At 36.0% G+C, this 11,616-nt stretch overlaps 1 protein-coding gene across 2 annotated transcripts; it reads left to right on the forward strand.

Moving 5' to 3' along the window:
- LOC109724871 (serine/threonine-protein phosphatase 6 regulatory subunit 2-like) lies at positions 1,492-11,179 on the forward strand. 2 transcript variants are annotated; one of them, XM_020253822.1, is made up of 19 exons: positions 1,492-1,947; positions 3,482-3,585; positions 3,836-3,922; positions 4,017-4,092; positions 4,193-4,267; positions 4,437-4,490; positions 5,193-5,252; positions 5,347-5,463; positions 6,102-6,196; positions 6,322-6,524; positions 7,028-7,125; positions 7,493-7,596; positions 7,743-7,908; positions 8,064-8,186; positions 8,553-8,635; positions 8,892-9,033; positions 9,661-9,690; positions 9,798-9,868; positions 9,991-11,179. In XM_020253822.1, exons 1-19 carry the CDS (start codon positions 1,909-1,911, stop codon positions 10,664-10,666), a joined length of 2,403 nt encoding a protein of 800 aa, XP_020109411.1. In that variant the 5' UTR covers positions 1,492-1,908; the 3' UTR covers positions 10,667-11,179. The 2 variants fall into 2 exon arrangements, with proteins under 2 accessions (XP_020109411.1, XP_020109412.1); XM_020253823.1 differs by having other exon boundaries at positions 9,994-11,179.

The following is an 11,616-nucleotide window of genomic DNA, read 5'->3' on the forward strand; positions in this document are numbered from 1 at the left end:
GAAGCTGACGAAAAGATAAAAATAAAACCATAGGATACTATCTTGATACACTTTAAACCACATGGTACTAAAGAGAGAAAGTGCGAAACCATATGAATGATATTTGAAGTTTACCCTTTAATTTATTATAATTTTAATTTTTTTTACATTATTTCAATTAAGCCTCATGATTCAAATTAATCGACTTAATATTAATGTGGCGTTAATGTGAAGTGATAAATAATAGTATTATGGTTGATGACGCGACAATAGTTATATATTCACTTTAATTTCACATTACTATCATATCAATATTTAATCATCTAAATTGAGTTATGAGATCTGATTATAATAATTTATAAATTTGCTTATATAAAAGTAATGCAACAGTATTAATTGATAATATGACAATAATTAAACTATCACATCATTTTTTGATTAACAAGACGAGAAAGTTCCAACTAAAAATTACAATAAGTTACAGACTAGAGCGCGAGTGCGGTATATTTTGAGGACCAAAAGTGTAATTTAGCCTTTATTTTTTCAATTAATTTTGATTTAAAAGGGTTATTGTTGAAGTTTATATAGAAAATTTTTATCCACTTTTGTTGGTATTATAGAAAGTCAATAACTCTGACATTATAATTATTTTTTGAATTTATTTTACTAAAATTTTTATAATAGCACATAGAAGATACAAAAATATAATAGTTATTTTTTTAATTATTTTTGTCATTAACTATTTTATAATTCGGAAGAAAATCTATTCTAATATTTTTAAAAATAAAATAATGAAAAATTTTAGTTTACGAAAACTGAAAAAATAAAGCTCCACTTCGAGCAAACAAGTTGCCCAGCCCCTGCGAAGTGCAAATTCCCCATAATGTACCCACAAATGTCCCCACAATCAAATTGGTAATAGAGCAAAAGCACGTATTTACTTTTCTACCCCTAAAAATTTCAATTCGGGTACGCTTTGGGTAAATCCAAAGAGTACATGATGCGTCACTCATCCAGATACAAAACCCAAATAAAAAAAAATTAATTTCATACAAATCCCTGTAAATATAATAAATTACAAATGTATTTTTATAACATTCAATTTTCATATATTATCCTACAAAATTTCTAAGTTGAAGCACTATTTATTTTATAAGTGAAATGATTTTTTTATCATCACAAATATGTTCCTCTAAAAATCTCAACTGCTAATTGAATAGGGGTAAAAAAATTAATTCACCTTATTAACTAACTAGGGTTAAGCATTTTATCTAAGGTTAACTATTTTTTTCTAACGGATCCTAACGATAGGGACATATTTGAAGATATAAAGATTTTTACAGAGACAATATATATAAAAATTAAATTTTATACAAATATATTTGTAATTCATTATATTTACAGAAAATAGTATGCAATTATTCGCATAAAAAAATAATTAGTAAAATTCCCCACCAAAAATATATATAATAACAACTATTTATTTTTAATTTTAATTTTGTTTTGTTCTCTTGCACTCCATCCCGCGATTGAAGGATTCGCTCATCTCCCCCTTCCTCTCTCCTCGTCTCCTCTCCTAATCTCTCTCTCCCCCCAAACCCTAATCGATCGAACCCTCCGAACCCTAGCTTCTCCTCTTCTTCTACTACTTCGCCCCCCCGCTTCTCGTTCCTCGCAAGGGTTTGGAGCGGCTCCTCCGATCTGCTTCGCCCCCGTTCGATCTTCGACAAGGTGTGGGGGGTTTTCGGCGCCACCGAGGAGTCGAATTCTAGGGTGTTGTTAGGGTTGGTTTTGCTTTTGGAGGAGGTTTCGGTGGGGTTTGGTTGGGGGTTTGTTCCGCGGATTTGAGTGTTTGGGAACCCTAGATCTGGTGGTTTTGGGGCGAGGAAGAGGAAGGGATTGGGATCTTTTCACCGGGGCCAAGTCAAGATGTTCTGGCGCATGACTGGGTTGTCCGCGGCCTCGCCCGTAAGTTCACGAGCTCTTTGATGCGTTTTTCTCTTCATTTTTGCTTTCGCTCTCGAGTTATGTTTATTGGGCATTTGAATTTGAATGGTGGCGCAACAATTGATATCATTGTGAAGTATAAATTGTTGTTTGGCATGGTGATTGCTTTTCGTAGTTTTAAAGAGTTGGGTTACATTTCTCTTCATTTTTGCTTTGGCTCTCGAGTCTTGTTTATTCCACATTTGAATTCCTATGGTGCCGCAACAATTGATATCATTGTGAAGCGTAAATTGTTGATTTACAGTTTGCATGGTGATTTCTTCTTCTTGTAGTTTTGAAGAGTTTAGGGTTACATATTAGCTTTTCTTATGCGGCCATATTTTGGGCCCTATGGGGCTAGTTCCTCTTATTATTTAGTATACACATGCATCTATGTTCCAGGGATTCTTGTCGAGTGTATACTTTATGTGGAACCAATGCTTACAAAGTAATCAGTTTGTTATATACTATGAATGCATAAAACTACTACTTTGCTTTCTCCATTCTGCACCACTTTGCGAAGTTGTTTGTTTAGGCAAATGATTAGTTTTAACTATGTTGGGATCATTTTCTACCGAACTTGCAAGCTTGTAAAGAAATTGGGCTTGGCTACTGACTACTAAGGTTATGTTTTAGTGTTTGTGCTTATAGATTATGCTATTATATATTAATTTGGCTCTGACTAATATTATTATTATTTTTACTGTTTCAGTGGTGTAGCAGGTAGGTTTTGCTGTATATAGGAAATTTATCTAATTTTGGAAGGCATAAAAATCCGTTCTTCAAACCATTGTTTCTTGTTCCAGCCTTTTAGCTATTATTGCTAATTGCTGTATATTTTTTTGTACAACTTTTTTTTATTTTCTTTTGGCATAACTGTCTAGTGATGTTGTAGACAGATGTTTAAAGATGATAATCAACATTAATCCATCTGTAGCTAGAAATTAGCTTATCTTCAATATTAGACTGGATTGGACTATTATGTACTTTACATCAATTCCATTCTCTGTTATTTCAATCAGATTTTAAATTATATAGTTCAGATAATTGATGTCCGGCGGTCTGCTGATGCAGTAGATATTAATGTTTCAAGTTGGAAATCACTATGAAAAGATGCACTCTGTTCATTCTCTCAATGGTCGGCTACGTTGGTGGAACTATAGTTAAGCTCCATACCGGTGGTCATCTTGGAATATATTACTGCTGACTTTTTTGTTCATTATTTATATTGAGGCATTTTGTATCGAAGGTCTTGCCACTTTCTTGTCTTGCTTTCTAAACTTCATTCTATTATACGTGTATTTGTGACTACATCCTTTATCTCCGTAGGTCCTATTTTCTTCTTACTTCACTTTTCATACCCGTAATCTCTAGCCCGTATTCCACTTTAATCTATTCTAGCATGTCTACACCCAAGTTCTATGTTTTTGTTTTATCATGATAATGTGCGTGCTAGTATTGTCCCATATGCGAGTGCTTTTTAATCTTTTCCAACTCATTCTTATTTCAATCTCAGGTGGATACTGTTTTAGACAAAGAGAACTATACATTGGAAGAGCTTCTTGACGAGGATGAAATTATTCAAGAGTGCAAAGCACTGAATACTCGTCTTATTAATTTGTAATGATCTTTTCCTCTCACTCGCATTTTCTGTTCCCATTTAAAATTTGTCTTTGACTTCACTTTGAATGAGATCTTACTATCTGTGCATTCTGAACTTCTGCATTTCGTTATTGCTTTACCTTTTCATTTTTGTATGAACAAAGCAAACGAGGATGCCTCGATGAATTTTGTAGTGCTATATTTGGAACCCGTATTTATGTAGTCTGAGTAGTTTGTTTTGCTTAATCTATTGCCCTTCTTTCTGAAGCTTGCGAGATAGAGCTCAAGTGGAGCAATTGATTCGCTATATTGTTGAAGAGACTCCAGAGGATGCTGAGAGGAAGCGGACCTTTAAGTAAAATCGTTGCTTCTTTGGCATAAATTATTTCTTATAACTCTTTTATTAGCTGATTTATTTTTTCAAACCTGTTACATTTTTCTTTTTGCAGGTTTCCTTTTGTAGCATGTGAGATAATTACATGTGAAGTTGACATCATACTCAGGACCTTAGTAGAGGACAAAGAGGTGGGTGATATATATTTCATTGTTAGGCTTTGAGAGTTCCATTTTAATACTCAGTTCCTTCTAACTTGTGTTTATCTTTTTGTTTCTCGTTCCTGTGCAGTTGATGGACCTACTGTTCTCTTTCCTAAAACCTGACCGCCCTCATAGCACATTGTTGGCAGGATACTTCAGTAAGGTACTTTTTTTCCCCCCATCTGCCTATTCGTATCTTCTGAATTATATGTACCAACAAGACTAAATTTTATAACCAATGATTTTTTATACTGTTTATGTAACTGAAATTTTATGCCAATCTTTTTATCTTGATACATGTTTGATAAAATGATCTTTTGTGTTGGTGCTAGGTTGTTATATGTTTGATGCTGCGCAAGACAGTCCCTCTTACGAATTACGTTCAGGTACCCTTCATTCATGACTGTGGACAGAGCATATTTCTTGCTGTATACATACTTTTTGTGGAGCATTTTTCTGTTTCTAAGGTTGGAATAGATGGTTAAGTGTTGGAATTTTGTGGCAGAGAATCTCTTCTATTTTTTTTTTAACTCATTTCAATTTAGGCAGATTTTTTTTAATATTTATTTATTTATTGATAAAAAACCATCCTTGAAGGGTGGGAGCAAGGTCTTAGCCCTAACTTGTCAATTAAATTACCTGAACCCATTTGCAATGTAGTAGGGGTAGATACCCAGATATATTATTATAGCTGGGTATCATGGCAGATATGTTATTATAGCTGGGTATCATGGCTGATATGTTATTATCATCATTTGTTTTTTGTGGGGTGGGGATTGTGGGGACTTTCCTGGAAATGATCTTGTGTCATCAATCTGGTGACTCCAGACCTTTATTTTCCACCTAAGAAGTGAAGGATGTACTATTAGTACAGTACCATTTTTCTTTATGGCCAGGAATTGTTTTTGCTGAAATTCAATTTATCGTTTTAGTTTTTATAGCACTTCATCAATGCCATTTGCATCAGTAACTGAGATTTGCTGCTTGAAAATTTGTAGATTTTAATCTTATTTTTTATTATCACTCGCCTTAAATATTTTGCATCAGTATTTCATGCAAGTATGATGACATTTTCCCTTGTTATCTAGGGTAATCCAGAAATAATTGGCCAACTTGTCGATCTCATTGGCATTACATCTATCATGGAGGTCAACTATCTCTCTAATTTAACCTTTTCTTTCCACATTTTCTGTTGGCATGCATGTGATGGTGAGCTTGCCTCGTATATTGACTTATATACAGATACTGATTCGGTTGATTGGTGCTGATGAGAGTGTGTATTCGAACTATGCGGATGCGATGCAATGGTTAGAAGAGACAAATGTTCTTGAGATGATTGTAGATAAGTTTAGCTCGTCGGTACGTGTTGATTTTTTCATGAGCTATTTCTTGTCATTTTTCCTTTTCTGCTTAATACAGAGTAATCTCTGTTTGATACGGACCTCCTTTGTTGGCTTTGTAATGAATAGTTAGTATATGATCTTTGAAGCAGCAGCCATTCAATCCATTGGAAAAACAAGGAGAAAAGAGTGGATCCTAGATAGATAGGACTTTGTCCAAGAGTATGGATTGTATTGTAATAGTATAGATTTGGATATCAGGAGAAAATTTTTGATATGCACGTTTGAAAATGGGTAATTTAAGAGACATAGTGACTGTTTGATTTGGTAAGACCAAAGTATTTGGCTCGTGATCTTGCGAATATTAATTACTTCCTACTTACATATTAGACCGTTCTTTTGTCACCGTTTTACAGTTGGATTTCTTAGAAGTAGCAAATTTGCAGCATTAACACATATTTTCAAGTAATTGTGCTTATATTTGACTATAACACATTTTCACCTTTCTTGGAGAAAATTATTTAGTTCCTGTTTTATTATCTAAAGGGTTGAATATTTGTCCCTGTGCATGCTGATAATTCAAAGATGATATTGTTCCAATTTTTGATAAGCTTGGGTTCCTTGGATACTCTTTTCCTAATTACCATATTTAAATAGGACTCTCCTGAAGTGCATGCCAGTGCTGCTGAAATTCTTTGTGCCATAACCCGATACGCCCCTCCTGGACTTGCTACGAAGATATGTAGCCCGAGGTATCTGTTGGTTCAGGCATTTTTAGTGTCGGCTTGTCAAAGCTTCCCAGGACACTTGTTTTCTTCCTAAATTTGGCATATAAATATTTTCTAATTTGTATTTTTCCTTTGCTTGTAATACACAGTTTTGTTGGGAGACTATTTCGCCATGCACTTGAAAATTCAAGACCTAAATCTGTACTGGTTCACTCGTTATCGGTATGCATATCCTTGTTAGATCCTAGGAGACTAGTGTCAGCTTCCAACCAAGCATTTCGAAGCCAACTAAGCCATGGGACATTGGTTACTGCTAGTACCGAGACGGTTGATGGTATGCTAGAGAGCTTAGGTAGGTGGTTATTCTTCTTTTTTAAAAAAATTAATTTATTTCACTAATAATGTGAATGATATCCTTATGTAGATTGACATGGATTTCTGTGCCTTGACAGTCCTTGCTGCATAAGTTTGTCTGCACATTTTCTTTGTATCTTCAGCCTCCAGGGCATATACTATACCCTCTGAATTTAATAAATTTTTTGGTACCAGACAACAGTATATCATCATATACTAGCTTATGTATAGAATATTTGTTTAGACATTATGTGCGTGAAGTCTCGAATATTCGCAATGTAAGGCCTCTGCAATTGCCACTATGAACCATTGACCATGTAACTGATCTAATTTAGTAAATATCTAAGATGACATTCATATAATTATTCCCATGCAGAAATTTGCCGAACTAGTGCTGCTTACATGTACTCATATGGTCTCTTTTCCGTAGTTACCTGTGAAATTCTGATTAAAGCATTTTATTTCGGCTCTATATGTTTCACTATTGTCATCGCACTGCAGGTGATTTACTGAAGTTGTTGGATGTTTCTTCTTCTGAGGATATCTTGCCTACCACGTATGGATACTTAAAACCTCCCCTTGGAAAACATCGTCTGAAGGTATGAATTGTCATAGATTTCTGGCTGTGTACTTAAACCTCCTCTAGGCTTTGACAGAGATCCATGTGAAGATGCATTAGGTAGATGATAGTTTGTGCTGCGAGGAATCATGGTATCCCATCAGTGCTGGTATTGGATCTTAAACACTGTCATCACACTTTGATGTGTGAAAAGGGACAATATAGGGGCTAAGTTTGACATGGATTAGATTTTAGTATGTTGGACCGTCCTAGGTTACAGGAATAATGTTAAAGTTGGTTTTTCTAGTATCAAATTCTGTTTATACTTTTTCTCTTTGTTGCATTAATTTTTATCTCTTTTCCGTTGTTAATCGGAATTGAAATTGATTGATTTTCTTGTTTTCTAGATTGTAGAGTTCATCTCTGTTTTGCTGGCAATCGGCAGTGAAGCTGCTGAAAAGGAACTAAGCCAGCAAGGAGCAATAAAACGTGTTATAGATTTATTTTTTGAGTAAGTGCATTACTGTGCGTACTTTATTATCTGACTGGTTCTGAATCCACTTCTTGGAAGAGAATAAGTCTCTTGAATTTTTTTTTTTTAACTTCGAATTGTATAGTTTATATAATGCTTATTCCATATATATCATGATTTTATAGGTACCCATATAATAACTTTTTACATCACCACGTGGAGAATGTTGTTGGATCATGTATAGAGAGTAAGCGGAGTTCGCTTATCGAGCATGTTCTGAATGACTGTGACATTGTTGGAAAAATACTTGAAGCTGAAAATCATTCTACCTTGTCAACTGATTCTGCTAAGGTATCTAGCTGCCACCATATTTAGACAATGATTATACTTTCGTTTATTCTATCTTCTTTTCTCCACCATTTTCCCTTCCTTTTTTGTTTCCTCCAGCCAATCATGCTATTTGTGCCCTAAGGACTGGTGGGGTTTGTTGAACCTTTTTTGTGCAGCCTACAGTTCCATCACAGGACAAGTCACCTCCAAAGATTGGAAATGTTGGTCACATGACTCGCATGGCTAACAAGCTTATTCAGTTGGGAAATAACAACAGCACAATTCAGACACACTTGCAGGTTCTATTATCTTGCAAGTAAATCTTTTTAATCGATTATTAACCTTGAAGTTTCTGACGATGTGATAAATGTGATGTCAAGATACCTGTGTTCCATTAACTCGTAGCTGATGCAATTAAAGAATATTCTTTTTTAGCATTTCTCTTTTAGCAATTCACATTTCTCTACTTCTTTTCATATGCGTTTGCATTTAGTTATTTCTTGCAATTCAAGTGAATTTTATCAAAAATCTCTCTCTGCAAAGTTCATAAGCCCCTCTGCTTCCATTGAAGATGTAAAAGTTGTTTAATATGCAAGAACTACCATTGTTATTGTTCTCACTATATTAGTGGCAAATATTGAATGGTTGTTGAAATTGATTTGCAGGAGAATGGTGCATGGGTTGATTGGCATACCAATGTCCTGCTTAGGCGTAATGCAGTGGAAAATGTTTATCAATGGGCTTGTGGGTAGGTTCTTCTGCCTCTTGCCAAGCTTTTTCAATGTTATACCCGTAGAGGCATCTTCCAAATAAATAGCATTTTAATTGTATATGGCGTTGGACCCATGACCCAAATGTGATGAGGCGCAGCCATGTGTTTAAAGAATTGAGGAATAATATAGTGTTATAGATGTTTCTACCGTATCTGTGGAACTTGGCAATCCTTCTCTGCTTTAACTTCAGCTGCTGGAAAGTTACCCTGAATTTCTGATAATTTACTGTAGGCGGCCAACTTCGTTGCAAGATCGAGGTAGGGATAGCGACGATGAAGACTTCCGCGATAGGGATTATGATGTAGCAGCACTTGCTAACAACCTGAGTCAGGCATTCCGATATGGGATTTACAGTAATGAGGATATTGAAGAGGTAGGTATCCGTCCTGTTGACAATTGGCTTTTTGTCTCCTGTATTTTTGCTTACTTGCTGCTAATTTGAAACTCTGATAAATTACAATGGCAACTTTCTAACGATTGCTTACCTGCTGCTAATTTGAAACTCTGATAAATTACAATAGGCAACTTTCTAACGATCATTATAACTTTCCGTTATGAGCTTGGATTGTGATGAAAAGTTGAAAACAAGTAAAGGGTTTCCACATCTTAATAGATAAATGTGGGTAAAGAAGCTATTCAAACTCGATTTTGATCTGGACTCAGATTACAAGTGATTTATGATAGTTTAGTGGAAATAAATGTAATTTCCTTACAAGAGAGAGAGAAGGGATAAGAAGGTGTCATACATAGACACAAGCAAGTGAAAATTGGTTGTGATATCCTACACAAACATTGTAAAAGTTGAGATAATCTGTTTTTATCACTATTACCTTCCTACACACACATTGTAAAAATTGAGATAATCTGTTTTTATCACTATCACCTTCCTCTTCATTTGTATTGCTTAATTACCAGTAAGTACATTGTGATCTAATTCTGTCTAACATTTTATTCAATAAAAAAAAGAAACTTCTTTACATTTTGGTGTTGGTGGGTGCAGGCTCATGGTTCGCTTGAACGTGATGATGAGGTATACTGAAGGCTGTGATTTGCTTGCGATTTTTTTATTCTTGGCCTGTTTGTTAATTGCTTTTTCTACGTCACTTTTTCCCAATCATTTGATTTAATGTTTTGTAGGATGCTTATTTTGATGACGAAACTGCTGAAGTTGTTATCTCTTCTCTTCGTTTGGGTGATGACCAGGACAGGTAACCTATATTCTTGTATGAGCCTTAAAAATGTCAATTAGTATAGTACTTTTTCTAGAACCAACTGCCAACTGCCAACTACCAACTACCAAGTACTGAACTGACTAAAATTTCTTCTGCAGCAGCTCACTCTTCACAAACTCAAACTGGTTTGCTTTCGAGGACGACAAAGCAGCTATTGACCGTTCAATCGGCTCCCTCGCCTCACCCTCATCTAATTCGGACAATGCTTTTCCAAATACAGACGAGTCCGACGAGGTCGTTCTCGGTGACAAAGATGACTTGTTTGGCAATTCCGCATCCTCCCTTGCGTCTAACTCAGAGACAGCTTCTGGAGAAGCTGGAAGCGCAGCTTTAACAAATGGTCCCATCAAGGAGCACAAAGATGACACAGCACCACTGAGTATAAACCAAGGCGAGCAGTCACCAGAGTGGGTTGAATGGAGAGAGACATCGGAACCAGGTGAAGTGTCCAAGGGCCCAGATCCTGAGGTTTCAAATGGTGAAGTTGAACAAGAGAAAGATAAAAATACTGAAAAATGTTCCCCAGAAATGGCAAATGGCGATGAAGAAAATGGGTCTCCTGAATCCAACGTTGAGCTTAAATCGGAAGTTGAGGTTAAACCAGATGTTGAGGTCAAACCAGAAGTTGAGGTTACTGAAACATTAACCGTCAACGGTGTAGACGGTAGTGAGAGTGCTGATTCATCTGAATCTCCTGAACCTGCTAATTCACCGGCCAATGAAGTTGCTCCGGGGGATGCAGAGAATGAGAAGGCTATTGAGAACGAGAAGTGAAATGGAGTTATGGCAGCTACAATTTCGCGGTCCAAAACAGTGGTGCACGGATGGCCCTTGTCAGAACACTAATCTACTAATGAATGAAGGCTTTTGCTTTATTTGGGCTAAGCTGTTGTATTATTTTGCCCTCTGTGGTTGTCGCTTGCCACTGTACAAAATGAGCGCCCTCACCAACCCTAGGAAGCACCGGCAAGATCGTTCTGAAGTACTTTTCCTCTGTTGTTTTCTCAATTCTTTTTTCCCCCCTTTTATTTTTCTTTTCCTTTTTTTTTTTTTCCTTTATTCTGTTTTTGAATTGATTGGTGCCAAATTTCATCTGGCTGGTAGCTTATATTGTTTTTATTTTCCATGTACTTTTTTCTGCTTGTTGCTTGAACTGTTTATTTAGACGGCTCTTCTCGATTTCGCCTACGGTAGGATTTCTGTACTCATATTGTCTCGGTTTGTGTACTCATATTGTCTCTCTAGCTCCGGACTGAGTTCTCAACATGGTTTGTGGCATTGGTTTTACAAGTGATCAGTTACGGTTGTCGCTGTGCTAGTGGATGATGCATCAAGATTGTGTGTTCTGTTTCATCTTCTTAATCATTATTCAGTTGTTCTCCTCATTGAAGATGCATGTTTCGTACCTCCATATCCTAGTTGTGTTTTGATTCTCTTTGTTGGTCGCTAGTTGTGTGGGGGGGGGGAAGCCATATATATGCGCCTCATCGCTCGCGGTTTACAGGTGTTACGAGTCATCGAACTCGCAGTTGAGCTGCAGAATCATAAGAAGCGTCCGGAACATCGATATCAAACTCTTACCTCCCGAAAATTTGAGGAGGATACGGAATTACTCACAAGGAAAGAGTGGGGGACTCGGAGATGATTTTTTTAAAAAAATATTTTTAAAAAACAGTTTCCGAGCGAAGTCAAATATTAGATAAAAAAATTAACTAATTGGTCGA

This window comes from Ananas comosus, linkage group 19, assembly GCF_001540865.1.
Source record: "Ananas comosus cultivar F153 linkage group 19, ASM154086v1, whole genome shotgun sequence".
Lineage (NCBI taxonomy): Eukaryota > Viridiplantae > Streptophyta > Magnoliopsida > Poales > Bromeliaceae > Ananas > Ananas comosus.

Coding starts and splice junctions, on each gene's coding strand:
- LOC109724871 (XM_020253822.1), top strand. CDS start 1,909: ATGTTCTGGCGCATGACTGGGTTGTCCGCGGCCTCGCCC. Junction 3,923..4,016: donor GAGAGGAAGCGGACCTTTAA/GTAAAATCGTTG, acceptor TTCTTTTTGCAG/GTTTCCTTTTGTAGCATGTG. Junction 8,636..8,891: donor GTTTATCAATGGGCTTGTGG/GTAGGTTCTTCT, acceptor AATTTACTGTAG/GCGGCCAACTTCGTTGCAAG.